This window comes from Columba livia, chromosome 7 (assembly GCF_036013475.1).
Source record: "Columba livia isolate bColLiv1 breed racing homer chromosome 7, bColLiv1.pat.W.v2, whole genome shotgun sequence".
NCBI classification, from domain to species: Eukaryota; Metazoa; Chordata; class Aves; order Columbiformes; family Columbidae; genus Columba; species Columba livia.
In genome coordinates this window covers 16472398-16497574 of record NC_088608.1, presented here as the reverse complement: position 1 = coordinate 16497574, position 25177 = coordinate 16472398, and the positions used below count along the sequence as shown (strand labels likewise).

At 54.2% G+C, this 25177-nt stretch overlaps 1 protein-coding gene across 14 annotated transcripts in view; it reads left to right on the top strand.

Moving 5' to 3' along the window:
* Positions 1–19024, top strand: part of TNS1 (tensin 1) — a 66097-nt gene extending 47073 nt beyond the window's left edge. For 8 of the 14 annotated variants that reach the window (XM_065070679.1, XM_065070681.1, XM_065070683.1 and 5 more), the window contains 15 exons: positions 382–560; positions 774–912; positions 3271–3363; positions 4267–4302; positions 7422–7596; positions 8225–9093; positions 10439–10525; positions 11107–11238; positions 11662–11754; positions 12301–12378; positions 12481–12552; positions 12630–12798; positions 13047–13115; positions 13463–13495; positions 14538–19024. In XM_065070679.1, coding sequence (XP_064926751.1) covers positions 382–560; positions 774–912; positions 3271–3363; positions 4267–4302; positions 7422–7596; positions 8225–9093; positions 10439–10525; positions 11107–11238; positions 11662–11754; positions 12301–12378; positions 12481–12552; positions 12630–12798; positions 13047–13115; positions 13463–13495; positions 14538–14682 — 2369 coding nt within the window. In that variant the 3' untranslated portion in view covers positions 14683–19024. The remainder of the gene's footprint in view (positions 1–381; positions 561–773; positions 913–3270; positions 3364–4266; positions 4303–7421; positions 7597–8224; positions 9094–10438; positions 10526–11106; positions 11239–11661; positions 11755–12300; positions 12379–12480; positions 12553–12629; positions 12799–13046; positions 13116–13462; positions 13496–14537) is intronic. The other 6 variants (XM_065070684.1, XM_065070686.1, XM_065070692.1 and 3 more) reach the window with 3 other exon arrangements.
* The last annotated feature ends 6153 nt before the right edge of the window (positions 19025–25177 follow it).

Below are 25177 nucleotides of genomic sequence, written 5' to 3'. Positions count from 1 at the left end.
CTCTGCAGGGCTGGGCTGCTCGCAGGGTGCTCATGCCCCTTGCACCCACTGCCTGGGGATGCTGCCTCTGAGTGCAAGACTCGAGGTCCTTGGGAGGGCTAGTGTAGTGGTCTAGCCACTAGCCACACAACTCTGCCTTGCTTTTTTGCTTGGCCCAGGGCCAGTGCTGTAGGGTGTATCTGCTCCAGCTCAAAACTGAAAGTGCTGGTCTGGGGGTTAGATGCAGGTGAGTGCTGAAGCTGCCATCTCAACTGGGCAGAGTCCCCTCTGTGGTAACCAGCCCTGGCGGGACTTCTCAGATCAGCCCTGGAGCATCTCCTGGTGGTCCCCATCTCAGCTGGCAGCTCCTCAGCCAATCACCACCCTGTGCTTGCCCTGCAGGGGTACAGTCCCGGGAGAAGCCCCTGGAGGAGAGCACTGTCCCTGCTCGCAAGCGAACCCCCACTGACAGCCACTATGAGAAGAGTTCACCGGAGCCAAGCTCGCCCCGCAGCCCTACCATCCTCTCGCCTGAGGTGGTCAGCACTATCGCAGCCAACCCTGGAGGGAGGCCCAAAGAGGTGTGCTGGGGTGGGGGATGCTGGGGTGAGGGGGTGGCTGGTGGGGTGCATCCACCTCTGGAGAAGGAGAAGGCTTAGAGGGGCATATAGGACTTTTAGCATCCATGACATCTTGCAGGGTTGTGGGTTAATGATGCTTTCGGTGGAGGTGGTGTCCTGGAGGGTCATGAACATTGTAGAAATGGGACTGACCCTTTCTTCTGCTCTCTCCAGCCTCACCTCCACAGCTACAAGGAAGCCTTCGAAGAGATGGAGAGTGCCTCCCCCACCAGCCCACCCTCCAGCGGCGGTGAGATTTCCTCCCCCACCCCAGCCTTCCCCGTCTCGCCACAAACCCCTTACTCCAACCCCTGTAAGTGCTGCGGCTCCGGGAGGCGGAAGGGCTTGGTGGGTGGCTCTCGGCAAGCCAGAAATTCGCCAAGGGTCAAACAGCTCCAGGCTCCAGACACCACCACCATGTCAATCACTCCTCCTCTCCATCCTTCTCTCTCTTCCACATCCCACCACTCCATGCTGCCATCAGCATCCCACTGCCATCAGAATCCTGTGCTCGGCACCCTCCTGTTGGCTTTTTCCCACCCTATACTCCCTGGGACATTTGCTTATTGGGATTCCAAGTGGGCTAAGGAGAGAGACGGGGTCCAAAAGACAGGATCCTTGCACTCCATCCCAGTGCTGCACCTCCCCGTCTTTCCTGTCTGCATGGCAAGAAGGGCAGTGAGGCTGCAGTAGCAGGCGAGCCAGGGGGAGGCAGGAGGGACCGGAGACTGGGAGGGGGCTCAGGGCAGACCCTCGCATGCCGTGCCACTTCTCACTCGCTATTTCCAAAGCAGGATGTGGAGAAGGCTGGGAGATGCCATCCCTTTGCATGCAGCTTTTATCTGCTCCTCCAGTGTGGCATGCCTCCTTTCTGACTAACCCTGATTGTGCAGTTGTGGTTGGTTTTTGTGGACTGGGTTTGTGTGACAACTTGAGCTATGAGCCCTGATGAGCAGCCTCATGTCAGCACAGCACGACTCGGGCTGGACCAGTGCAATGGAGCAGTCGGTCAACTGGGAAACCCATTAAAAAGTTGGCAGCCCCTTCCTAGCCCAGAAGCAAAATCAGTTTTGTAGGCTGGATGCCGAGGGATGCTCTGGGCCTAGTGATGCTCTGTCTGAGTGCAGCCCTCTCTGATGCCACATCCTGGTTGAAATGGGGCTGCCTACCCCTATAGCTTAGCCCGTGGGGCTCAAGGATGTTTCCTCTCCTGCTGTTGCTGTTATTCCCCTGCAACCTGCTGGTGTTTGAGCCCTGTCTCATGGGATGCAGTGGCTGGAGCGTGAGAGTGTCCCTGGGGCATTTGGCAGCTCAGAAATGGCCCCCTTGTTCCAGGGACCCAGAGAGCTTGGCCCCAGGGCACTAGCTCCTTGGCAGTGGAACAGTGACTTGTTTTGGGGGCTGAGTCACTTGCAGAGGTGATGGGAACAGCCTGGCTGTGGATGTGGCCTGGAGGCAGCACTTCTTAGCCATCACCAGACAGGGAGACCTGGGATGCCTGAAGCTGCAGGTTGCAGGCTTTGCCAAAGTGCTCCCAGGGGAGGATGGATGGGGAGATGTTGGTCCCAGGGGAATTCCCAGCCCCGGGGAGGACTCCGCTGCTTGTCAGACAGAGTGTGAGCTGACACTGTGGCTTGTGGCTGACCAGATTTGGGGAAATTGGACACCTGCTGGCAAAAATGCTGCCTTCTTCATTTCCCAGGGACTCAGCTGCTCAACTGCTCCAGCCCGAGGCTGCTGGGGGGACCTGGCCTGGGGGTGAGGGTCTGGCTTTCCTCTGGAGCACCCACCACCCACCGTGTCCCGGCCTCGCTGTGGGCCCCATGCTCATGCCACCAGTTGTGGACGTTCAAATGCTGATGGAGGGATGTTCCCTCTGGTCCCTCTTGCTGGAGATGAGACCCAGGGAGATGCAGCGTCAAGGAGATGGGTCAAAGCCTGGGGGCAGGAGGGGACAGAAAGTGTAGTCTGCTTGGAGAGGTCCACTGCGGCCTGTGAAACCTTGCTGCTGGTGTGTCCATACCATAGCCATACATACATACGCAGTTCCTCTTGGTACGTATGTATGGTAACAGGGGCACAGACCTCATGTGTGCATTACAACCCCTCAGGGAACATACTCTGTGTGAACATCCTCATCCACCCGCTGAGCTGGTCTGGAGGGCTGGGGTTTTTTTGGCAGCCCTGCTGCCCCTTTCTTGGGGGTGATGAACTGCCCTGAGACAGCACAATCCCATCTCAGCCAGACGTGGTGATTGGGGGGTTAAGGTTTGGGAGTGCTGGGTTGGAAGGTGGCTGCTTGCACAGGGGCAATGAAAAAGGCTTCATGCCTATGGTGGGACCATTCCCTTGTGAGGATGCTGCTGGGAGATGGGGTCTGGGCCTGCCCTGGGAATTGCCCCCTTACTCTATCCTGCCAGCCCCGCAGTGGGGCACACTGCTTATTCCTGGGTACCTCCTGCCTTATGTGCATCCCCAAATGGAATGGGTGGTGGGTGACCTTCCCCAGGGTGCTGCTTCACACAAGGGCTCTTCCTGGCAGCCCCTGACTGCAGCTGGTGGGTGGGATGGGTCATGTGGGCTCTGAACCCCTGGGTAGTGACAGCTCCAGCCTTTCTGAGGCTTCACCTCCCACTCGCAACTAACACTCCTGTGTTCCCTGTGCCGACAGTGCGTTCTCCCCCTGGCCTGGCCAAGACGCCTCTCTCAGCACTGGGGCTGAAACCCCACAACCCGGCTGAGATCCTGCTGCATCCAGTGGGAGGTGAGTGCAGGCAGGGGGGGTGCAGGTGTTTTTTGGGGGGTGTGTCTGTGAGGATACCTCTGGAAGAGTCCCCTGGCTGGAGAAGGCACTTCTGCCTCATTTTTGGGCCAGGTAGCCTTGGGGTCCTTGTCACTTACTGTGGGGACTCTGGGTCTGTGTGAGGGTGGCGAATGTTGGTGCTGCCTAGGAGGCTTAGCCCAGCAGGGTCCCTGGTGGTGGAGGTTGGAAAACTCAGGGGTCCTGCCTCCTCCCCAGCCTCATCTCCCTCCCTCCCTTCCTTCTTCCCTCCCTTCTTCTCTGCAGCACAGCCAGAGAGGATTTGCTCTCCAGGAGCTGAGCCTGTCAGCTGGAAACAGTATCCAGAGTGCTCTCAGTTTCAGAGAGTGGTCCCTGGGTGCAAAGGCCCTGCTATCCTGAGGGCATGTCCCAGAGCAGCCTGCCAAGCCAGATCTTGCTGCTCCCCAACATCTGAGGCCCCTTCCTGGGCCATCTATGAGTGTAACATCCCCAAATCCTGGCTAAGCCTGCGGGCATGGCATGGCTGAGCCCACCCTTCTCCTTGTGCTCCCAAGGGCAAGCTGATACTTTTTTGGTGCTTGCTGGCTTTCCTGGAGCAGCCCTTTGTGGTGGCTCCCCACTGTTCCCTCTTCCCCACCTGAAAGCAGCTTCTTGGTGTTTGGACCTAATCTCTGGGATGTCCAGGTGGACCCTGGGGCTGTGTGAGGCCAGGGGCTGAGTTTGGCGTGCTGTGTTGGGGATTTGTGGGGCTCTCCTTGCACTTTGTGTGCCTGTGCTCAAGTAAGGCAAAGCTGCTTAACTCAGATTTCTCTTTCTTTCTGTCTCACACCTCCCTTCTTCCTCCTCTCCCTGATCCCATCTCTCCTCTGCCCCTCTGTCTCTCAGAGCTAGAAGGGGAGGCGGGCGGTAGCTCTGAAGAAGGTAAGAAAGGCTTTTCTTTCTCTGTCTCTTCTCTCCTCGTGCTCACTGTTGGGACTGTTGCTCAGAGCAGGCTCCCACTGTTTGCGCCAGCAGCCTTCCCTTGCGCTGGCCCCTAGGGATGGAAGAGCCTGAGTCTTGCTGGTATCACTCCCTTTTGAGAAAGGAAACGTTGTGCTTTGTGTTGTGGTTGGCTCCCCCAATATCCAAATTGGCGCTGGAGATCTGTCACGTTGGGTGGTGATCATCCATGGGGGCTGAGAGCTCTTTGTTGGTGCATGGTATCCTCGCCAGTGGCATGCTGAGGATGCTGGCATCTCACGGCCAGCTTTGGACAAGCCTGGTGGGGGGCTGGGAGCAGCAGCCCCAGTTCTGGGCTCCTGCCTTCCCCTTCTGGCTTTGCCGCTGCTGTTTGGAGCGAAAATAAACCAAAGTGCAGCACAAAAGGTCACTAGGCACAGAGGCCACCAGTGTGCTGCCGGCTCAGCCGGCTGGACAGCAGTACAGTGCCGGCAGCCGGTGTGCATCCTCTGCTGTATGGGAGACTGCCAAAATTCCCCCCGCCTCTCCCATCCCTGGACTGCACCTCTCCTGGGATGCTGAGGACTGGGCTGAGCTGGGACAGAAGTTGGGGGGTGGCTCTACCGATGCTGGGGAGCACATCTCCCATGGGGATGGAGGCTTAGGGAGTGGCTGTGATTCCCTGGAGTGCTGCCTGCTATCTAATGATTGTTGGGTGGTTTTACTTTCTTCTTTAATAAAACTTTGGGCCCTCAGGGCTGGGATGGGGAACCGTGTGCTCAGGATGGGTTTTGGGGAGAGGATATCTCCTCTCAGTGAATTTGTGATGCTTCCTGTGGCCCCAGGAGCCGGCAGTGTTTCTCCCCCAGGAGCTCTTCAAAATGTGCATAACCCAAACGTGAACGTTGTGTAATACGGGAGAAAGTGTTTGCTTGAAGCAAATGTTCTGGTTCTGATTTTTCAGCAATGACTTCTTGGATACATTAAAGGATGTCTGGAGATCCCGCTCTGGCCGAGCTGAGTAGCCACCACCAGCCTTTTGCCCTGCTTTAGTCCTTCCTCTTGCATAACATGATGCTTTTTTGGGGGACTGAATCTGCAGGGAGGTGTGTTTTGGCTTAACAAAGCTTTGGCTTAACACCCTCTGCACCAAGCCACAGGCTTCATAGGATCCCTGCCCCGCTGGGCTCTGCTCAGCTGCTCCTGGGACCAGGGGATGCTCTGGCAGCACGGGAGCTTGGGGCCTGGCTGCCACCTTTAGAACAGGCCGGCAGTCGCAGTGCTGGGGATTTCTGGCTGGAGCAGAGCCCCGCTTGGATTCAGGATTCCCAAATGACTGCTCACCCCCTGGTGACTCAAGGGCTTCACATCTCCAGAGCCTCTTAAAAAAACTCACTAGGACGAAAGATCTGTTTTCTTTTTTCTACCTAAAAAAGCCTTGATTGAAACTTCTTAGTTTTTTTTTTTCTCTCTTTTTTCCTATATTGAGCCAAACAAATGGAACGCATTGGTGTGGCACACAGTGTGCCCCTTCCCTCAGCCCCTGGCTCCTACCTCCATCCAGCCCCCACCTTTGCAGGAGGGCCTGGCATCTTCACAACCGTTTGGTCTTAACCTCTTGCAGGCTGACTCATATGTACTGTCTGGCTAATTTTAGTCAGGGGTGGGGAGCTGGGGTAGAAAAGTGAGTAGCTGTGAAATTAATTTAATTACCTAAGCAATTATGAGTTTCTTGCAGCTGCCCTGGGTGTCCCCCTGGGCAGTGCCACATCCCTGTCACTCGGAGCTGTGTGTCCTGCCTCAGATGCTGGTACTCAGCCTGTGTTGAGGTCCTTGGTCTGGTTTGGCTCATATCTTCCCTTGGGGGATGAGCAGGGCACGGCATGGAGATCAGCCCGAGGCATGGATGGTTCTTTCCATGTCTTCAGGTGAATGGGCATGGAGACACTAGAGAGGAAGGAGGAGGACCCACGACAGTCTTTTTTCCTTGCGACCCCCTGGTCCAGCACTGAACACAGAGCTGTGCATTGGCATTGCTGATTGTGAGCAGGCTGGCTTGCTGGTAGGCTTAGCTGAAGCCTGTCTGTTATGACTAATGATAATAATAATGTTTGTCATGCTAATTACTACTATGAAGCCGCCTCAGGCATGACCAGCCTGGAGCCGGGGACCTGCACGGGTGCCTTAGCATTTGACGCCAGTGGGTCTTGCTTAGGGTGTTGTTCCCCGGCATGAAGGCAGTCGGTGGTACGTGCCAGCCCACATGTGACATGGCTGCTGGGGCATAGGGTGACGGGGCTCAAGCTGCAGCCCCTTTGCCTGTCACAGCTGGGGATTGCAGGAGGCTATCGTAGGGATAGGAACTAGCCTGGATGGAGCAGGAGGCAGAGGGGAAAGGGAGGAGAGAGGGCTGGGACTGGAGGCTGCCTTGGCTGGTGATGGTGAGCCCAGCCCACTGCTTCTGACACGGGACAGCTCGGCAGCTGCAAAGGAAAATTACTTTTCTTGGTCATGCTTGCGGGCTCCTGTTTCAAGCCGGGCTGGAAATGAGAGTGTTGGATACTGCAGTGGAAATAGCTGGACCTGCTCTCTGGTCTGTTGCTGGAGATGGTGAGGTGGAGATGTAGAGGTGGGCTGCACAGGGCAGTGACCGCCAGGCATCATCGTCAGTCCCGCGTGAGTCAGCGCAGGCTGGGTAGAGTCATGGCTCTATTTTTAGAGGCTGGGGATGAGCAGGGAGCACGACGTGTGCTTTGTGGCATCCTGGGCGGGGAGGGACACTGACTCAGAGCCGGGTGGAGTGGCCGGGGCACTGGAAGGGACCACGGTCCCATGTGCTGTAGTCCCCTTGGGGAAAAGATTAGGCACTACCCCCCTCCCCATGCCCTGGCTTTGGGTCTTCAGCACCCATTGGAGCAACCTAAAGGCCTAGGTGAGCCAGATGTGTTTTTCCATGCCCCCTGTGCGATAAGGGATGAGAGAAATATGCAGCTGGAGGAGCTCAGCCCAAACACCTTCACTGTCTGAAAAGAGGATACTGGGAAGGGCATGGCCCTCTGCCCATGGGAGCTGTGGGCTCATCTTTTTCTCTTTTGCCGCAGAGCCCAGGAGCTATGTCGAGTCGGTGGCCCGCACGGCCACAACAGGCAGGGGAGGGACCCTGCCTGCCGCCCAGCCCGGGGGCCCCGAGATGCCCACCAGGAATGGCACCTTTGCCAACTCCTTCACTGCCCCCAGCCCTGTCTCTACCAGCAGCCCCATTCACAGCATGGATGGGTAAGGCAGTGGGTGCAGGTCTGGGTGACTGGTGGGGCTGGGGTTGAACTTTGAAATTGCCTTTGCAAGGATCCCCATCTCCCTGTGCAGGGTTTAGGGGTCCTGGCTAACTGTGTGGCTCACTGCCCTGAGGACACAAGGCTGGGTCACTGGTGGTCACTGGTCCTCAGCAGCATCTTGCTGGGAACCTAGCCCTTGGGGTGGGAGGAGGTATGGGTTCTGTGCTAACCCCTAGCCCTGGGTTGGGCTGAGCACTGGTGCCCTGTGGTGCAGTGGAGCCATCGTCCCTGTCCCCTCTCTACCCTGCCCATCGGGTGTCCTGCACCAGCTCACCTGGTGAGGCTGGCAGGGAGGAATGAACATGGCATTTTGCTGGGAGAGGAGCTGGAAAATGCTCTTGTCTCACAGTAAGTCATATTTTGAGAGGGAATTTGAATGTGTGTGGGAGCTAAAGCTGCCACCAGTTGCTTTTATGCAGCTGGCAGGACCCATCCCACTGTTGCTTCTGAGCAACCAAGCAGCTGTCTGGCACTGTGCCTCAGTTGCCCTGTGCACCACTCACAGGAAGGTGCCAGCCAGCAGCAGGAACAAGTGATGGTGCTGAATCCTCCTTCTCATCTCTCCTCAGGGCCTCTCTCCGCAGCTACCCATCGGAGGGCAGCCCCCATGGCACACTTACACCTCCCCACGCCTCGGTTGAGCCTGTTTACCGGTCACCTGTTGGCTCGCAGATGCCATCTGCTCACAGCAGCTACCAAAACTCGTCTCCGTCTTCCTTTACAATGATCCAGGGTGGGGTCCCAGGCTCAGCATATACCAGCCCCGACTACCCTGATAGCCGAGCTGGCCTCCAGCCGGACCTCCAAGCTCGGCCACAGCCGCAGGTCAGCGTGGCGGGGGCTCATGTCCTGCCAGGGAGCCCCCGCACCCTGCACCGGACAGTGGCTACCAACACGCCGCCCAGCCCTGGCTTTGGGCGAAGAGCCATCAACCCCAGCGTGAGCGGTGCTCCTGGCAGCCCTGGGCTGGGCAGGCATGCCATGGCAGCCCACAGCAACCTGGTGGCCCCGCCGGGGAGCCCTAGCCTGGTCAGGCATCAAGTTGCGACAGCCGTCCCCCCTGGCAGCCCCCTGTACGGCTACCCCAGCCCGGAGGAGAGGCACCCAACGCTGTCTCGGCAGAGCAGCTCCTCTGGCTACCAGCCTCCCTCCACGCCATCCTTCCCTGTCTCGCCGGCATACTACCCCGGCACGAGCACACCGCACTCCTCCTCCCCGGACTCGGCTGCCTACCACCAGGGCAGCCCCACACCGCAGCCCGCGCTGCCTGAGAAGCGGCGCGTATCAACAGGGGACCGCTCCAACAGCCTGCCCAACTATGCCACCATCAACGGCAAGGCGTCCTCGCCCCTCTCCAGCGGCATGTCCAGCCCCAGCGGTGGGAGCACCGTCACCTTCTCCCACACGCTGCCAGACTTCTCCAAGTTCTCCATGCCAGGTAAAGGATGCTGTTGGAGGTCCCCATGTTCCTCTGCTCAAGGCTCTCCCCTCCTCCTCCTCACTGGCTGGCAGCGAAGGAGATTGCAGCCGCGTCCTGATTTACCCCTCCTGCCCATCCTCAAACCGGTAACACTGCCGGGGCTCGGGCCATTTCCTGCACTTTCTGGTAAATCCAAACAGGAAAAGCACTGACCCGGCATGGTGTAAGCAGTATCCAGAGTTGTGTACAGGGAGATCAAAGCACCCGGAGGCAGCTTTTCTCTGCCGTGGGGATGTGCTGACCTCCCGGCCCCGTTCCCAGTGGGTTTTACCCTGTCAAGACCCTGCTGCGGTGCTGCCTCCTTGTTTCAAATGATGTGTTGTGCCCTGGGTGTCGCCACGCCTGGAACGCCTTCGCTGGTTTCCATTACGGGACACCTCGGTGACGCCAAGATTGGGATGATAGGACAAGGGGCAGCCGTGGGGCAGCGGTGGCTCTGGCTGCCTGGCCGGTTTTGCTGCTGAGTGCACAGCCCTTTGTGGGCAGGCTGGCGCCCACTCTGGCCCTGTGACCCGCTGTGGCTGGGACCTTTCCCAGCTGGGAAGCACAAGCAGTTAAAAACCATAACAATTAACAAGTGGGCTGGGGAGGGGAGCAAGCCTCCCACCTCTCTGAAGGTGACCAGATTGCAGAGGTCTGATAACACGTCTCCAGCAGCGATGCTATCCGGCCCGCTGGGTTGTTTGCTTGGTTGTGTTTGGAAAGCAGGTGGCTGGAAACATTACCCAAGTAAAGCTGGGGCTTCATGGCTGGAGGACCGGCTCCCATTGGGGCCATCCCACTGGTGGGCATCGAGTTAGGCAGAATTGGGCTGGGTGCTGTGTTCCTCGGGGAGCACAGTTCCTCTGCATGGAGCAAAGAAGGGAAAGCAAAGGGAAATACTTTATTTTTATGATAGGTGAGCCAAAGGTTGAACATTAGAGAGCAGTGAAGGTCCTCTGAAGTTAAGGGATCTCTCTCGCCACACCCTGGACATATCTCTTTCTTTCAACAGCCTTCATTTTACCTGGCCAACTCCCTTTTAAATGATGAATTCCCATTTTGTGTTGGCTTCTGTGGCAAGGAGGCTCATCCCACACATAGCCCTTTGAGAGCCCTTGTGCCTGGGTTTAGCTTTAGATACCCAGCAGCCCCCTCAGCTCCAGGTGATGATCAGTCTGCCTGGGTTTGTAGGATAGGGTTGTGGTTGGGGCTGAGAAGAGGAGGAAGTCTTACTGCTTTAGCCAGATTTGCTAAAAGCTCACGTGGAGTTTCAGATGCAGCATCTTAACTTTTTTCTTGTCTTCTCTTTCCTTCTTCACAGACATCAGCCCCGAGACTCGTGCCAATGTCAAGTTTGTGCAAGACACTTCCAAGTACTGGTACAAACCGGAGATCTCCAGGGAGCAGGGTGGGTACATGACGCAGGGAGAAGGATATGATCAAGTGAGCCATGGTCAGGATTGAAGGTGGATTGCGGATACTCAGACCATGGCGGGGGGGGTTGCAGCCCAGCTCAGCTGCAGTTTTGCATAATGTGGGCTCCCCAAACCTTCCTTTTGGTGGAGGAACCCTGGTCCCCACAACATGCAGTTAATCTATGCAGTTTGGGGTGCAAAGCACCCAAATCTTGAGTTGAGAGAGCTCAGAGGGGGTCTTGGAGACATGACTAAAATAAGAAGTGAGAACAAGGAGGGGACAAAGTGCCTCCGGGTCAAGGTCACAGTATTTGTCGCCTGATCCCTGCCTGCTCTCCAGTGCTCAGTTGCGCAGAGCTGGGCTGGGTGGGAATGGATGCTCTGAGTTGCCCATGCAAGGGCAGTGGAGTCTGGGAGGAGGTGAGCCCCTGCCTGGTTCCAGATCCCCTCAAGACCTCCACCCAGATATGCAGATGAGTGATGGCACCCCATCCCAGCCCACACACCTGCTGGTTTTGGAGGTCTCATTGGCTCTCATTGTGCCAGCTCTGAGGTCTTCCCTCCTCTCCTGCAGCCATTGCACTGCTGAAGGACAGGGAGCCAGGGGCTTTCATCATTCGAGACAGCCACTCCTTCCGCGGAGCCTATGGCCTCGCCATGAAAGTAGCTTCTCCGCCTCCCACGGTCATGCAGCAGAACAAGAAAGGTATTGTGCTCTCTTCTCCATCCCACGCTTGCCATCGTTCGGCCAGGGTGAGCGGGCAGCTGGGTCTGCTGTGCTGGTCGTGCCCTTGGGTATGTGCTGATGTGGCAGGATCCCTCCCTCCCAGCTGTCTCCTCACAGGGCACAGGGAAGTACCAGATGCCCTCTGCTCTGAGCAGTGGAGGGCTCAGGGACAGCTGCATCTCGGGCTTTGGCATGGTGAAATTGGCACAACCTCCCTGGCCTGCCAGCACCCTGGGGGAGCCTGGCTTGGGGTCAACCCTGTGCAAAGGCCTGGGTTTGGGGAGGGTGTGTGGGCTGGCAGGGACCCCTCCCTTGAGCTGTAGTACTGGTTTCCACCTGGGACTGCAGAGTGGGAGGAGGAGTGATATGGCTCTGATGTGAGAATGTCCCGTCTCTTCCTAGGAGACATCACCAACGAGCTGGTGAGGCACTTCCTCATTGAGACCAGCCCACGGGGTGTGAAACTAAAAGGATGTGCCAACGAGCCCTATTTTGGTGAGTGCCCCCAGTGTGCTTCCTGCATGTGGGGTTGGGTTTGGAAAGCCTTGCCTTTGCTGGACTATCAAAACAGACTATCTGGGAGAGCCCCTGTCACTTTTACTGCCTCTGGTCCCTGCACAACCAACTCCTGTGAGCATTTGGAGTCTCTGAGGCGATGCACATTCAGGAATATACACAAATGTGTGTATATACAAAGGTATGTATCTTCCTGCACACACATGTAGGACAAATGATGCTGCTGGGCAGGGTGGAGGGCAAGGTCTCCCCTTGTTCCATTTTTCCCATGGTTAAAGTGCTCTGAGGTGCTGCATGAGGACGGCTGCCCCATTCGTTGCTAAGGTGGCCTTGGCATCTCTGCCCCTTCTCTGAGCCCTCCATGGTCATGGTGGTTTCAGCAAGAGGAATTGCCACATATGGCATTAGGACCAGTGAAGAAACCCACCAAAAAGCCTGTTCCCATCCACCTAGAGCAACAATGATCTGCCATCAGGGAAACCCATGTCCCCAGCCCTGCGCTGACCGTTGCCCCTCTCTCCCCAGGCTGCCTCTCGGCTCTGGTGTACCAGCACTCCATCATGCCCTTGGCCCTGCCCTGCAAGCTTGTCATTCCTGACCGAGGTAAGAGCCAGGACCAGAAGGGAATGTATCCGCCCCAACAGCCTGCAGGGATGGGGTGGATTTCCAAGCAGGGAGCAGCAGTAACTGTCCCATGTCTTCTAGATCCCATGGAGGAAAAGAAAGACAACACATCGGCCACCAACTCGGCCACGGACCTCCTCAAACAGGGTGCAGGTGAGTAGGGGGGGCTGTTGTGCGGTGAATGTGGCCAGAGTAGTGGCTGACCCCACGCCTGATATCTCCTTTTCCAGCCTGCAATGTTCTCTTCATCAACTCTGTGGAGATGGAGTCACTGACGGGCCCCCAGGCCATCGCAAAGGCTGTTGCTGAGACGCTGGTAGCTGACCCCACGCCCACTGCTACCATCGTCCACTTCAAAGTCTCTGCACAAGGCATCACCTTAACCGACAACCAGAGAAAGTAAGAGCCCTCATGGCCATGTCCCTGCGTCCCCAAAGCCAACAGGGCTGTGATCCAGGGAGTGTGTGGCTGAAAGATGTCCCTGGGGTGGCATGAACCTGGTCATGGGCAGGGCTGGGCTTTGTCCTTGACTCCTGGAGCGTCCTAGGGGAGACCCATGGGAGTGTCCCTGGTGCCAGCGGGGCTGGGCTGTGGTGAGGCAGTGGTGGGGGCTCTCTGGCCCTGATGTTCCAAGCCATGTCTTTCAGGTTGTTCTTCCGACGACACTACCCCCTCAACACTGTCACCTTCTGTGATCTGGACCCCCAGGAACGAAAGTGAGTGCCGTAACCTGGGGGAGTAAGTGTTCCCTGCCCCTTTCCCTCCCTGACACTCCTGGGCTGCATGGAGAAGGGTCTTGCTTCCTTTGTCCTTCTTACTCCTGTGGAGGGCAGGGTTGAAGGGTCCCCTTGGATATCATGGGGCAACATCAACTTCTCCTGGTGACTTCTTGGTATCTCCAAGCCTGCTGCGGGAGAGGAGTGTCATGTTTTCCTTCCATAGAACCAAGCCTGTGCAAAGCCAGGCTGGCCCTTCATTGTTGTTACTGTGGTCCCCATCCCATCCCCATCTCTCTGTAGGGTGCAGGAGGCACTATTCCTCACACCTTCTCTTCTCCTTGCAGGTGGACTAAAACTGATGGCAGTGGCCCGGCCAAGTAAGTACTTTCTGTGCTCAATTCCTCCCAGCTGCTGTTGGGGTGGCTCCTGCTTGTGTTTGAGCATTGGCTGGGAGATACCCCATACAGGGCAGTGTGAGATGGGCTCAGCTCCTTGCTGCAGGAACCAAGCCATGTGGCCATGGTTCTGGGTACTCAGGAAGCACCTTTCAGCCCCAAATTTCTGGTCAGAGCAGGCATGGCCCTGACTGAACTGGCCTTACTGGAAACTCAGTGGAGTCAGTGAAAGGCAGCTCATGGAGCAGAGTTGGGGGTTATGCTGAGGGTGTGTGAGCCACCAGCCAGCCCTTCCCTTTCCTCCTGTCCTCCCTGTCCTGACCCACAGGAGTGCAGAGCTGCTGGCTGAGCCCATTTCCAGGGGTCAGTTCCCACTAATTTTAGCCATTGTGTTAGCAAAGGGTTTTTTATTAGGATGTCCAGCTGCTGAGATATTTCCCCTCTCCAATTAGAAATGCCACGGCCCGGGCCTGTCTCACATTCTGTTCCCCCATATTTATAACTTGAGTTTGCATGTTCTAATTAAAAAAAAAAAAAAAAAAGGAACATTTTATTTATCAGACAAGAGACAGACAGAAATAACCACATGGTGTTACCCAGTGCCCCATGTCCCCACATGGCCTTCCCAATGTTATGGGATCTCTCATACAGGGTCTACCCTGATGCCCAGCCCATCATATCTTTGTGGTTTCAATGGTCATTGCCCAAAGTGAGGCAGTGTTGTGATCATCTGGAAGGTCCCTTCCTGGGAGCGATCTAGGGAAGGATGGCAGGGATGGTCAGAGCAATGGAGGTTTGGCCAAGAGATTATGGAAATGCAGTGCTGGCCTTGAAAGAAACTGCAGCAAAGGGAAGAGTAGACTGGTTTTCATGCAGACTGGTTGTGATGTTTCCCTCTGCGCAATGTGAGGTGGATGTTAAAGAATGAGAGGTGGACAAGACCATGCTGGAAGAGGGTTGTGGTGTTCCTTGTGTGAGCAATGCTGTCAAACCTCACTGAACCTCTCACCTTCTCCCCACCCAGGCTCTTTGGCTTTGTGGCCAGGAAGCAAGGGAGCACCACAGACAATGTCTGCCACCTCTTTGCTGAGCTGGACCCGGACCAGCCAGCTGCAGCCATCGTCAACTTTGTATCCAGGGTCATGCTTGGCTCCGGCCAGAAAAGATGAGCCGGTGCTTGCAGGTGATTCTTGAATTTTGGAGAAGGACTTGGAGCTGATCCGAGAAGGAGTGTGAGGAAGTGCATTGTGGGAGAGGGAAGTGAATCGGGGGGGAAAAGGGTTGGAATTTTGGAGGAAAACAGCAAACAACAAACAAAACCCCTATGAAACCCTTAAGAACTCAACACAAGTCAAACACACACATAGAGGAACCAAAACCACGCACCTACATAAGAGAGCCACAAAATCGTGTCAGACGGGATGCATGATGTCTCAGCACAGGGACGGAGACCAAAGAGAAGGCAGTAGCAAGAGGTGTGTTCCCAGCTTTCAGCATCACAGTCCTGAGTTATGACATCCACTTGGGACCAGATGTGGGACCATGACTGGTGTTTTCCACCTGGAAAAAAAAAAAAGGAGACAACCAGCAAAACCCATGGAAGAAGCTCCATCCCATCAACTCCATTAGTGAATGTCTGCTGCATGTTTGAAACAACACATAGGTGATAACGTGGGCTGGGCCTGCAGGACACTGGAGGAGATGCCCTTGGAAACCTTCTCTTGCATGGCTGCAGTGGAGGGTCCTTGCTGGCCCCCACACTTCTCCCAAAACCTGCTGGCTGCCTGGTGACTTGATAGGGTTTTTGGGGGGCTTAGTCCTGAGCCCTCCCATCCCCAGGGAGCTTGGCCATGGGCTGACATCCATTGCTGACCCATAGCCCAGCGCTGATCACAGGTGAGCAGCTGTGAGTCCACCCAGATAGGAGGGTCATGGCATTTCCCCACCTCCCTAGGGGTGCTTTGGTGCCCCATAGCCCTCGGGGAGGTGTGTGTGGGGGGCTCCTGCTGCTCCTGGGGAAGGCAGGACCCTCCCTGGGAACCTCCTGGGAGGATGCAGAAATTAACCTCCTCTCCCATCTTCCCCTTTTCCCTCCCATCGCTAGTCCTCTTTGGCAATTTTCTCCTGCAGCCTGTCACATGCTCTCTTAACACATAAACCAAAACAAAACAGAAGGGAAAGAAAAACATTGTAATAATAATAATAATTATAATAATAGTGGATGCTGGCACAGGTGGGTTCCCTGTGCGAAGCAGCAGACCCGTGGCTACCCCTGTCTTGCTCTTCGGAGACAAGCAAGTGGTTTTTAAATTGCATGGACGTTCAAGTTGCACGAAAGGCGAATGACTACAAGTAACTCAGGCGCTTTTTTCTCCTTTTGTTTTGGAGGCCACGTTAAAAAAAAAAAAAAAAAAAAAAAAGATAAGGAAGAAAGTTAAAAGGAAAAAAGAAAAATGAAAAAAAAAAAAGGACCTGCGGTCGCTGGGCAACTTTGGCTCAGTGGGGAGGTAACAGGTCCTCTGAGAGCCACCCTGCTCAGCACGCGTGTACCCAAAAAACTGGCTGGCTGGCTGGAGGTTCACCCTCCCCGAATGCACCATAGTTTTGCAGTGACTTTGGTGCCGTCAGCTTTTCCCTTTGCTTTGGGAGGTGTGGAGGGCCAGCTGCGGGTGAGAGGAGCGAAGGGCCCCCCAAGCTGCTGCAGCAGGGGGGGATCATGGTTCGGGGACAGCAGGTGGAGGTTCCAGCTCCATGATGCTGGGGGAGGGCAGAGGATGCCTTAGGTCATACATGCAGGTTTGGGGTGGGGGGAATGGTCATTGCTGAGCCCTCTGCTGCATATATCCCCCTGAGAGCCTTTTGGGAGAAGTTTTCAGTGCAAAGTGGCCCAGATACTCTACTGGGGGCAAAAATGAGAAACATAGCACTGCAGCCCCCTGAGAAAGCTTGCCTCCCTTGGACTGCCTTTGCCTTGATAGCTATAATATATGTACGAGCTATACTGACGAAATACTGTAAGCTAACAAAATTCTAAGGAGGAAAAAAGGTTAAATTTACACTCAAAAAGTATTTATTTTTGCCATATCGCTTTATGCATATCATATCTCCCCCATTATATCTGCCTGCCCCCCCTTCCCCTGCCCTGGGGAAACACCTTCATGTTAAAAGAAAATGCGGAGCAAGGAAAAATGCAGATGGGGGAAGAGATGCAGGGGTCCCCCGTGTCGGGGCAGCGCGTGTGTGTGCCCGGTGTGCGTGTGTGTGTGTGTGCGCGTGTGCGTGGGGGAGCGGCATGGGTGCCCGGAGGGGCTGGCACGGCCGGAGGCTGTACTGATGTGTGAAAGGATGCATAGCAAGGAGTTGGTTGTGAGATGGTGGCAGGACAGGAGGTTCTAGGGGGGCTTTCCCCCTCCCTGGCCACACAGATGCAGAGACCTTTTCATTTTTGTTGTTTCCAAAAAGCGATTCCCTCCTTCTGCAAAATTCAAGCGAGATGAGAGATGATCTCACCTGTAATCTCCTTACCCTGCCGCTTATCAATTAGAGAAAACACTGTGTTTATAGATATATAAAAATATATTTTTGAAAGCCTCTATTTTTCAGACTCGGTTTTCTCACTGCTAAGAAAAGAGATGATAATAATGTAATTTTATTTTAATCTGCTGCCTCGGAAAACGGTGCTTGAAACTCCCATTCCTCTTTTTCTCCCTGTACAAATGAAGCAGATCTAAGCACCCCAGAGGTGCTGTGTAGAAGCCAACCCCAGCAGATACGTGCCGACAGCATCACACCTGCTTTGGGCCGCGAGCCACGCACGGCTTCCCCACTAATCTGCTAGGTGGAGATTAAGACCGTATCCAAATCTCGAACACTAACAAAATTGTCTGATGTTTATTATTTTTTTTTTTAACAGAGCTAATCACCTTCCAATGATGTAGCCAGGTGTTTGTCAGCTCCCTTTAATGGCACTTTTTTTCTTTTTGTCTTCTTTTTAAAGTTACATTTTTAGATGTAACTACCCTTTCTGTCCCCAGGAGAGACCGTCAGCTGGCATTGAGGATCACCCAGCTCCTGGGGCTGGCGGGGACCCAGTGTTGATATTTTTTCCTTATGAAAGGGACAGAAAATACTCTTTATTTTTATTCTTTGGTTTTTAAATGCAGTCATGGTATTTGAGATTTGAGCTTGCACGAGTTAAGCCCAGCATATGTTTCGTTGTAATCACACTGCCGTTGTCAGCAGCTGGATGGTATCTCTCTCTCACACAAACACACACACAAACACATCCCTTCTTCCTGCACAAAGAACTGCATATATTCTTGCCAAAGATATCCTTAAAAACGCACTTTTCCCCACATATATAGATATATATATATATAATTTTTTTTGCGTGTGTAAATTTATTGTACGTGCCCTTTTTGTGTTGAATTGTTCTTCAGAGGAGCCCCTTCACATCCATCCTCCCTTTGCTGTCAGTGTTGCTGTTTGTTGGGAAACGCTCCTTGAGGGGGTCGCTTGCTGCCTGTCCCAAATGGTAGCACCTGCAAGATGGAAAATGTGGGGATCCCGTTCAATGGGGCTGCCTCTGGCTTTGCCCCCCAAGAGGTGTTTTGGGGGATGATCCGCATCATCATCATCTGATGGGATGCACCCATCTCACGGTCTTGGCCAGGCCCCCCATTGCCAGTGGAGATGGGAGTTCAAGGGTTTAAGCAAATAAACGGAGCGAAGTTTGGGGTTGCTCAGGATGCAACATTTGCTGTCTGTCTCCTGGTCAAACCACACATGGAAAACAAACCAGGTAGGGAGAAAAACCCAACCCAGCCTCCAGGCATTGCTTTTCCAGTGAGTTCAACCGCCTGAACCAAAGTGCAAAGAAAATCCCCACCCAGCAGGTTGGGTGGGTGAAGAAACCAGTTGCCCCAAAAACCCCAGACAGGAGCATCAACAAAAGGCAACCCTTCCCAAGGAGCAGGCAGGAGGATCAGACAGCAAAGGAGCCCGCAGGGGCTTGTTTCATTTCATTCGTTTGTTTTGCAAATTGTGAGGTTGGTTTGGGGTTACTCTTTTTTTTTTTTTTTTTTCTTTTCCTTAAAAAGGAAAGGAAAAACAAGAAATAAAGGAAGCAACCTGATGTTTCTGTTGGCGGATCATGTGCCGCCGTGTTATGCGTGGTTTTTTTGTTGTTGTTGTCTTTGTTACTTTGGGAATGTTACAGATTTATTTGCTAATCAGTGTTAATGAACAGTTTCAAACTTTTAGACTTGCCCATTTCTGTGTATTTATATAGATGGAAAAAGAATACGTTATATTTTGTATCTTTGTGCCCATAATGTCGCGCGTGTAAGGATGACTTTGGTTGTACCCATGTCCCTGTGTGAATGTGACTCCGCTGTTGTCTTCCTGTTGTACAGACGTTGGATTCTTTGCTGTTCATTGTATGGCTTTATAAAGTGGTAAAAACAACAAAAAAAATCAGTTATATAAAATATACTGTTGCTTGGAATGCCAGCTTGGTGTCTGGATGGTTGGAAATGTGTCTTGAAATTTAAGGGAGCGCAGGAATAAATGCTCTGTTCTTTTTGCACAGGGGGAAAAAAGAAAAGAAAAAAACCGTAAGCCCCGGCGGGTGCTGTGTTTTCTCTGGGCTGTTGTTCCCCCTGTTCTCGGCAGCAGATTGGGGCCCCAGGACAGCCGGTGGGCGTGGGAAGCAGGGGTTGTGCTGCTGCTTGTCATCCTCCAGCCGCAGCTTGTGTTCACCAGATGCTCACTAACCAGACAGCCCCAAAACTTCCTACGTGGCTCCAGCTCGGGCTTTTGTTAACCAGGAGGGATCTCTCTGGCTTGCCCTGCAGACACTAGGTGCTCTTCAGATTCTGTTACATTCTCCCAGGTTGCCTTTAGATGCCATCTGTCCAGCCCTGGGCATCCTCTTTGAGTCCATTTCCTGTAGTGGAGTGGGATAGGAAGATGCTGGTATGGGGTCTTTTGCCTTTGTGAAGGTCTGCTCCCATCAGATTCCACTCCCTGCTCGTTTCGAAGCCATCCTGCCCCCCCATGTCTTGCAAAACTCCCCTCAGAGTCTCAGGCCTGGCTTTTCTAGCTCCCACAGAGCAATTCCCAGCATCCGTCAGAGCTTTCAGCCCCCGGCACTCTGGCTCCACTCCTTCCCATTCTCGCTGAGTTGGTGGCCAAGACCCAGCCCCCGGGATGGATTGAGTTTAATTATACAAGAAATATCAGCCAGAGCAGCGGCAGTTTCTCTGGCGCCAGCACTGCTGCGGCTCACAGGCTCAGAGCTTCTCCTGGGAGCCGGCAGCACTAAAAATATCTCCAGCCTTTCTCTAAAATAGCTGTGGGGCGAGGGGTGGATTGAGGGGGCTGCTTGTGCAGAGACCCCGTGCTGTGGGGCTTCTGCTGGGAGGTGAAGGCAAGAGGGATAAGAAAAGAAAGGAGAAGGGATGGTTTCTGGCCCCCCAGAAATAGCTGTGGGGCTGTGGGTGGGCACCCAAGTGACATGCCCTCTGAGCCAGGCTGCACCACAGGACCTTGGGAGGTACCTGGAGTCTGCCAGCCTTGGCCTTGGCTGTCCCCTGTCTACTCGCCGACAAGACGGGATCCATAGCCTCCTCTCCCTATCCAACACCATGGGGATGGTATTTTCTTGCCAGCTGCTCTTGGTTTCATTTCTTTCCTGATTCCTGCTTGGACTGTCCCCCAGGAGCTGGCAGCAGCCACTTGCCCATTCCCAATGCTCCTGCCCAGCTGGGATGGATGCTGCTGGGTGTCCCCAGGCAGCAAGGGGAGGTGGCGAGTGCCTGGCGAGGTGGCATGGACAGGCTATTCCTTGCAAACCACAGACTGCTGTGCATTTCCTGTCTTTCACCCCTCCTTGCCCCAGCTCTTTTTCTGCAGTTAATTCCCCATTTCCTTTCCAAAATTCCTCGGGAGCTTCTGGTTTGTGTTTTTCCTCGACATGTTCTTATCTGCCACCCGCTTCCCTTTGCTGGCTCTCACAGTGCAGGCTTTTCAAGGTCTCCCTCTTTGCGGCCTGCTGCTGTGTCCAGGCCAGGCTGGTGGCTCTGGTGTGACCATCAGGAAAGGCAGGTCCCACCAACTCCATGCCAGGAAATCTTGCCCCCATCACATTTCCCCAGGCCTATTGAGTCCCTACCTTCGGGTTCTCAAATCTGTTTTTTTTTTTAATTTCAGCCCGTGCTCTGGAGATTCAGGGCCAACCAAGGGAGTGTTTCTTGCTGCGTTGTGAAAGGTGACAAACTTTCTTGCTCCTCTCTGCCTTCTGCTCCAGGACAAAAGGGGGTCATTTGTGGGGCATGGGGCAGTTTCCTCTTCCTTCACTTTTACTCTTTCCCAGGCTTTTTACTTGTGCTGGGGCCCCCTCAGAAGTGTCCCCAAGGGACAGAAAGTGTGACACAACCTTTCCCCAAGCAAAGACCAGGAGCAAGCCAGGGTCCCCAGGGTGGGAACGGTGGAGCAAAGCTGATGTGGGCAAAAGCGACCCTGGGGCTGGTGCGACCCATGCTCATGTCTGCACACTATGCAGCAAATAGTGTCCCCATCCCCTGTCCTGCTGCAACCACTGGTGTCAAACCACCCAAGCCGTGTCCTCCCTGCCGATCTGATCCTGCCTTCACCCCACTGCCACACAAGGGAGGGACTTGTCCATGTGGAATTGGGCCTGACTGATGCCACATTGCTGCCAGCCAAGCATCCGTGTCCTGTCTCCCAGACCAGCTCAGGCTCTGTGGTGCTGCAGGCAGGACAGACTGGGACCTGAAGTGAAAAAAACCTTTTTGGGTGTTGAAGTCAGTCAAATGTGCTAGAAGGACTGATCAATGCTCCCTCTCTGGAGGAGGTGGGTGTGCTGGACAGAGTACTGCCTGCCCCACACGCACACACCCTTGTGCAACACACTGCACACAGATGAACGTGGGCACACACACAAGCTCGGCTGGTGAGCTGTGCATGTGGGAGTGCTGGTGCCTCCCTGCAGGCTGCAAACCCAGCCTTGGTGTCCAGGATATCGCTGCTAATTTACTGCATGCCTGAGCTGCTTGGCCGCTGTGTGCAACGGTGATACCCTGAGCCACATGTGGAGGTGCAAGGGCTGCTACTGACACACAAAACTGCGACTGGGCAGCACCAAATCAGGAGCTTTAGAGGTAAAAGAGAGGGATCTGCCAGCTTCCCTCACCCCAGCAGCCCACTTGGAGCTCCCTCTGTTTCCTGGGCCAGACTCTCAGCCTTTCCCTGGGAGGGGGCCAAGGCAATTGTAGGGGACAGTGTGTATCTCCATCCAAACCAGCAGGGCCTGGTGAAGGCCATCATAGGGCTGGTGGTGAGAAAAGCCATCCCAAAAATAGCTCTAGAGTCTCCATTGACATCCCAGGGGGAGGTTACCGCTTTGAAGGGGGCATAAACTTGCCGCCTGTGATACAGGAGTTACCCACTGTCCATGGCTGTGGTGGACTGGAAAAGGCAACAGAAGGGAACGTGGGTTAAATGTTGAATAAAGAGGGAAACATGACACTCTGGAGTGATTCACCTAGAGAGGGAGTGGAGTTGAAACCTTGGAGGTGTTTGAGGGCAGGGGGTAGAGGGGCTGGGCTAACCCTTCCTCAGAGCAGAGTTCTGGGCTGTCACTTGGAGAAGCGTGATGGGTAGGACTGTGCTGTCCTTCTGCCTTGTGAGGTTCTGGCTCCATCTACAGGGATGTGCCTTCAAGTGATCGAGGCCCTCGACTGACACACAACCCAAAGCAGGCTGGGCAGGAGGTAATGACTCCTGCCTGCAGCCAGCTTTTCCTGCAGCTCCTCTTCCGCAGAACACCTCTGAGTCGTGCTCCTTCTGCTCTGTTATTGGGGGATGAGCTCAGATGCAGATCGGCTTGTAGGTTGCTGAGATAAAGGGGCTGGTAGCCTGGCTGGTGGCTGCAGGACCGGGGTGCAGTAAGGGCACCCTGAGACGGGTGCAGAGCACTCCCGGCACTGCTGATCCCAGAGTGGCATGGTCTGCACAGCCTCTGCCAGGCCCTGCCTGCCTTTCATGTGAGTGCAGCCTAAAGATGCCCTTGTTCAGGCCTTCAGTGCCAGTGACTCTTTCCAACCCTATGGAAGATCGTGCAGCTGCAGGGACCATGAAGTCCAAGCAAATCAGGCGGCAGCCTAATTCAAAAGCTCAGGTGAGTGAAAGCAGAATTAGCCAGGTCTCTCCTCCTCGGTTAGCTGATGCTCAGCTTGCCACCGTCCTTCCTTGGATGCCCCTTACGCCAGCAATTTCAGGTGGGCATGAAGAAGTGACAAGTTAGAGTCTGGACTGGCACAGCATGCAATAGCCAGGCTGAAGAAAGCAATGTGGGTTAGAGAAGGGATGCGAAGCACCTTGTTAATAACCCCTCTGCCTCAGCCCAGGACAAGGAAGTTCTTCTAACATGCTCAGTGGTCCTTCATTTCCCACCTCATTCCTGCTCTGCCTTATATCTGCTTCAAACTACACCACCTGATGGCCTCCATCTGGCTGTATCCATGTGTCCTTGTGATGGGCTAACCCAAGAGGAATTGTTCTCTGCCTCCTCATGTCTTGATGGTTTCAGGGTGACTCATACCCTCCTACCTTGTGGCTGCTACTCTATATTCGCACTATCCCATTGCTTTCCCCGCTTGTCCTTACATGGACCTCAGGCAGTGCCCAGCAGAAGCAGGCACACAGTTCATCTCTGGTAAAAAGCAAGCCTTCCGCACATGTTACCTGGGGCTCAAGACATCAGTATGTCCTGGTGGCAACTGATCCCAGCAGAAAATTGCCAGTTGATGGCAGGCAAGAGTGTTTGACCTCAAAATGGAGGTCATCATTTTGGTCTCCAGGCTCCCTTCTCTTCATGTCTCTGCCTGCCAGACTGAAGGCACAGAGGGATGTGTCTCTGTCCTGGTGACACTATGACAGCTGTGTGGCCTTGGCATGTCCTTTGTGGTGGCTTTCTCGTGGTGATGATAGGGATCCTGCTCTGAGCCTTCCTGACTGAGTCAGGGCAACATACATGTTCAGTTTGCAATGGTGCCAGACAGCTGGGACAGTCCTCTGAGAGGGCATGTGTCTGTATTCACAAGGGGAGCAAAATATGATAGAAATACCCTTCTGATCTTTTTTCTCTCACCTCTCCTATGCCCAGGCTCCAGTGCTATCAGCTATGTTTCTCCCACCTCTCACTTCGAAGAAAGGAAAGAAAAAAGGAAGGAAGAAAGGAAGGAAAGAAGGGAGGAAGGGAGGAATGTAATATTTGCAGGCTCATTGTTTTAAGCTTCCAACAACTGGATACAACAAGCCACCAGTGAACAGCTTCTCGTGACTGTGCACAGTGCCCTTGCCAGAAGAGCTCTAATGAAAACCTCCTGTGGGAGGGGAGGTTGCGTTGAATCAAAGCCAAGTGCAGCAGGAACCTTGGTCCTGTTGTAGCGGAGCTCTGCTGGGATATGCTGCAGTCACTCAAGAGGCTGCGAAGAAGAGGGAATGAGCAGTTTACTGCTGAAGCACCTCACTATCTTGGCTGTCTGTGAAGGGGCTTGTGTGAGAGAAATCTGTCTTAACAGGAAATGCTTGGGAAATGCCTTTGGCTTTACTGAGATCTCGGATTTTCCAGTGCTGCTGGATATCTTTTCTGAGCCACCCTTGCCCATTTCTCCAGGTGGGAGAGCAGAGGGGATAAAAGGCTCACCTACCAGCCTTGGAGTAATCTTGAAAGGCTTCTTGCTTGTGTGAGCTCCCTCTCTGGGCTGGGATTTTTCCAAGTGCACTAGGCTGAGAAGGGCAAAAACCAGAATGAAAGCCTGGGTGGGAAAAAATGGTTGTGGTGAGTCAGAATGTAGTCTTTTCCCTTTAAGACAGTTTGACTTGAGCCAGTATCCCAGGACAGCATCAGACGACTCTGTCTGGTCCTTCTAGAGTTTTACTGTGGTATTGGGATGACCCTTGGGGCATGACTCCATGGTTTATGTGCATGCAGTGGTTTCCAAAATGCCACAGCTTTGACAGCCTCTGGCTCCTTGTGAACCTTCAGGGCCTTTGGACACCTGTGGCCATGATCACCACAGCTGCAATATCTTCTTCCACTTACAACAGAAAGTTATTTTCCACCAGCTTTTCCTGTGCTCCTCAGTTCCCTATGGATCTCTTGTGGGCACCCAAGGCAGGAGGGAAAAAGGTAGTCCCTGTGCACATCTTGTCCAGCACCATCTTCAGAGACCTTTTCATGCATGTGGAGGCAGAAAACTCCTTGGGACCACCGGAAAGGTTTGTAGGACATGCCTGGGATGCCAGAGACATGTGGAGCAGCCAAGTTGGCATTTTGGCAGAGTGCCACTCAGTAGGACGTGAGGAGAAGCAGGAACCTGTGCCAAGGTCCTATTTTAAAGCAGCCCCCCTTGAACCCTTTGATATGGATAGTGCTGGGGATAGGATTTCACACATCTTTATAGCTCACACTTCTACGTGAGAGAAATCTCAGCCTTGCTCAGGCAGGTTGCTATCCGCCTCGGCTTGCAAGTGATGGCTGTCCTTCATTCCCAAGGGTCCTCAGCTCCAGCTTCAGCCCAATGCAGAGGGAGATCCTAGATACTACCCAGCTCTTGGCTGGTGCTCATTCCTGGC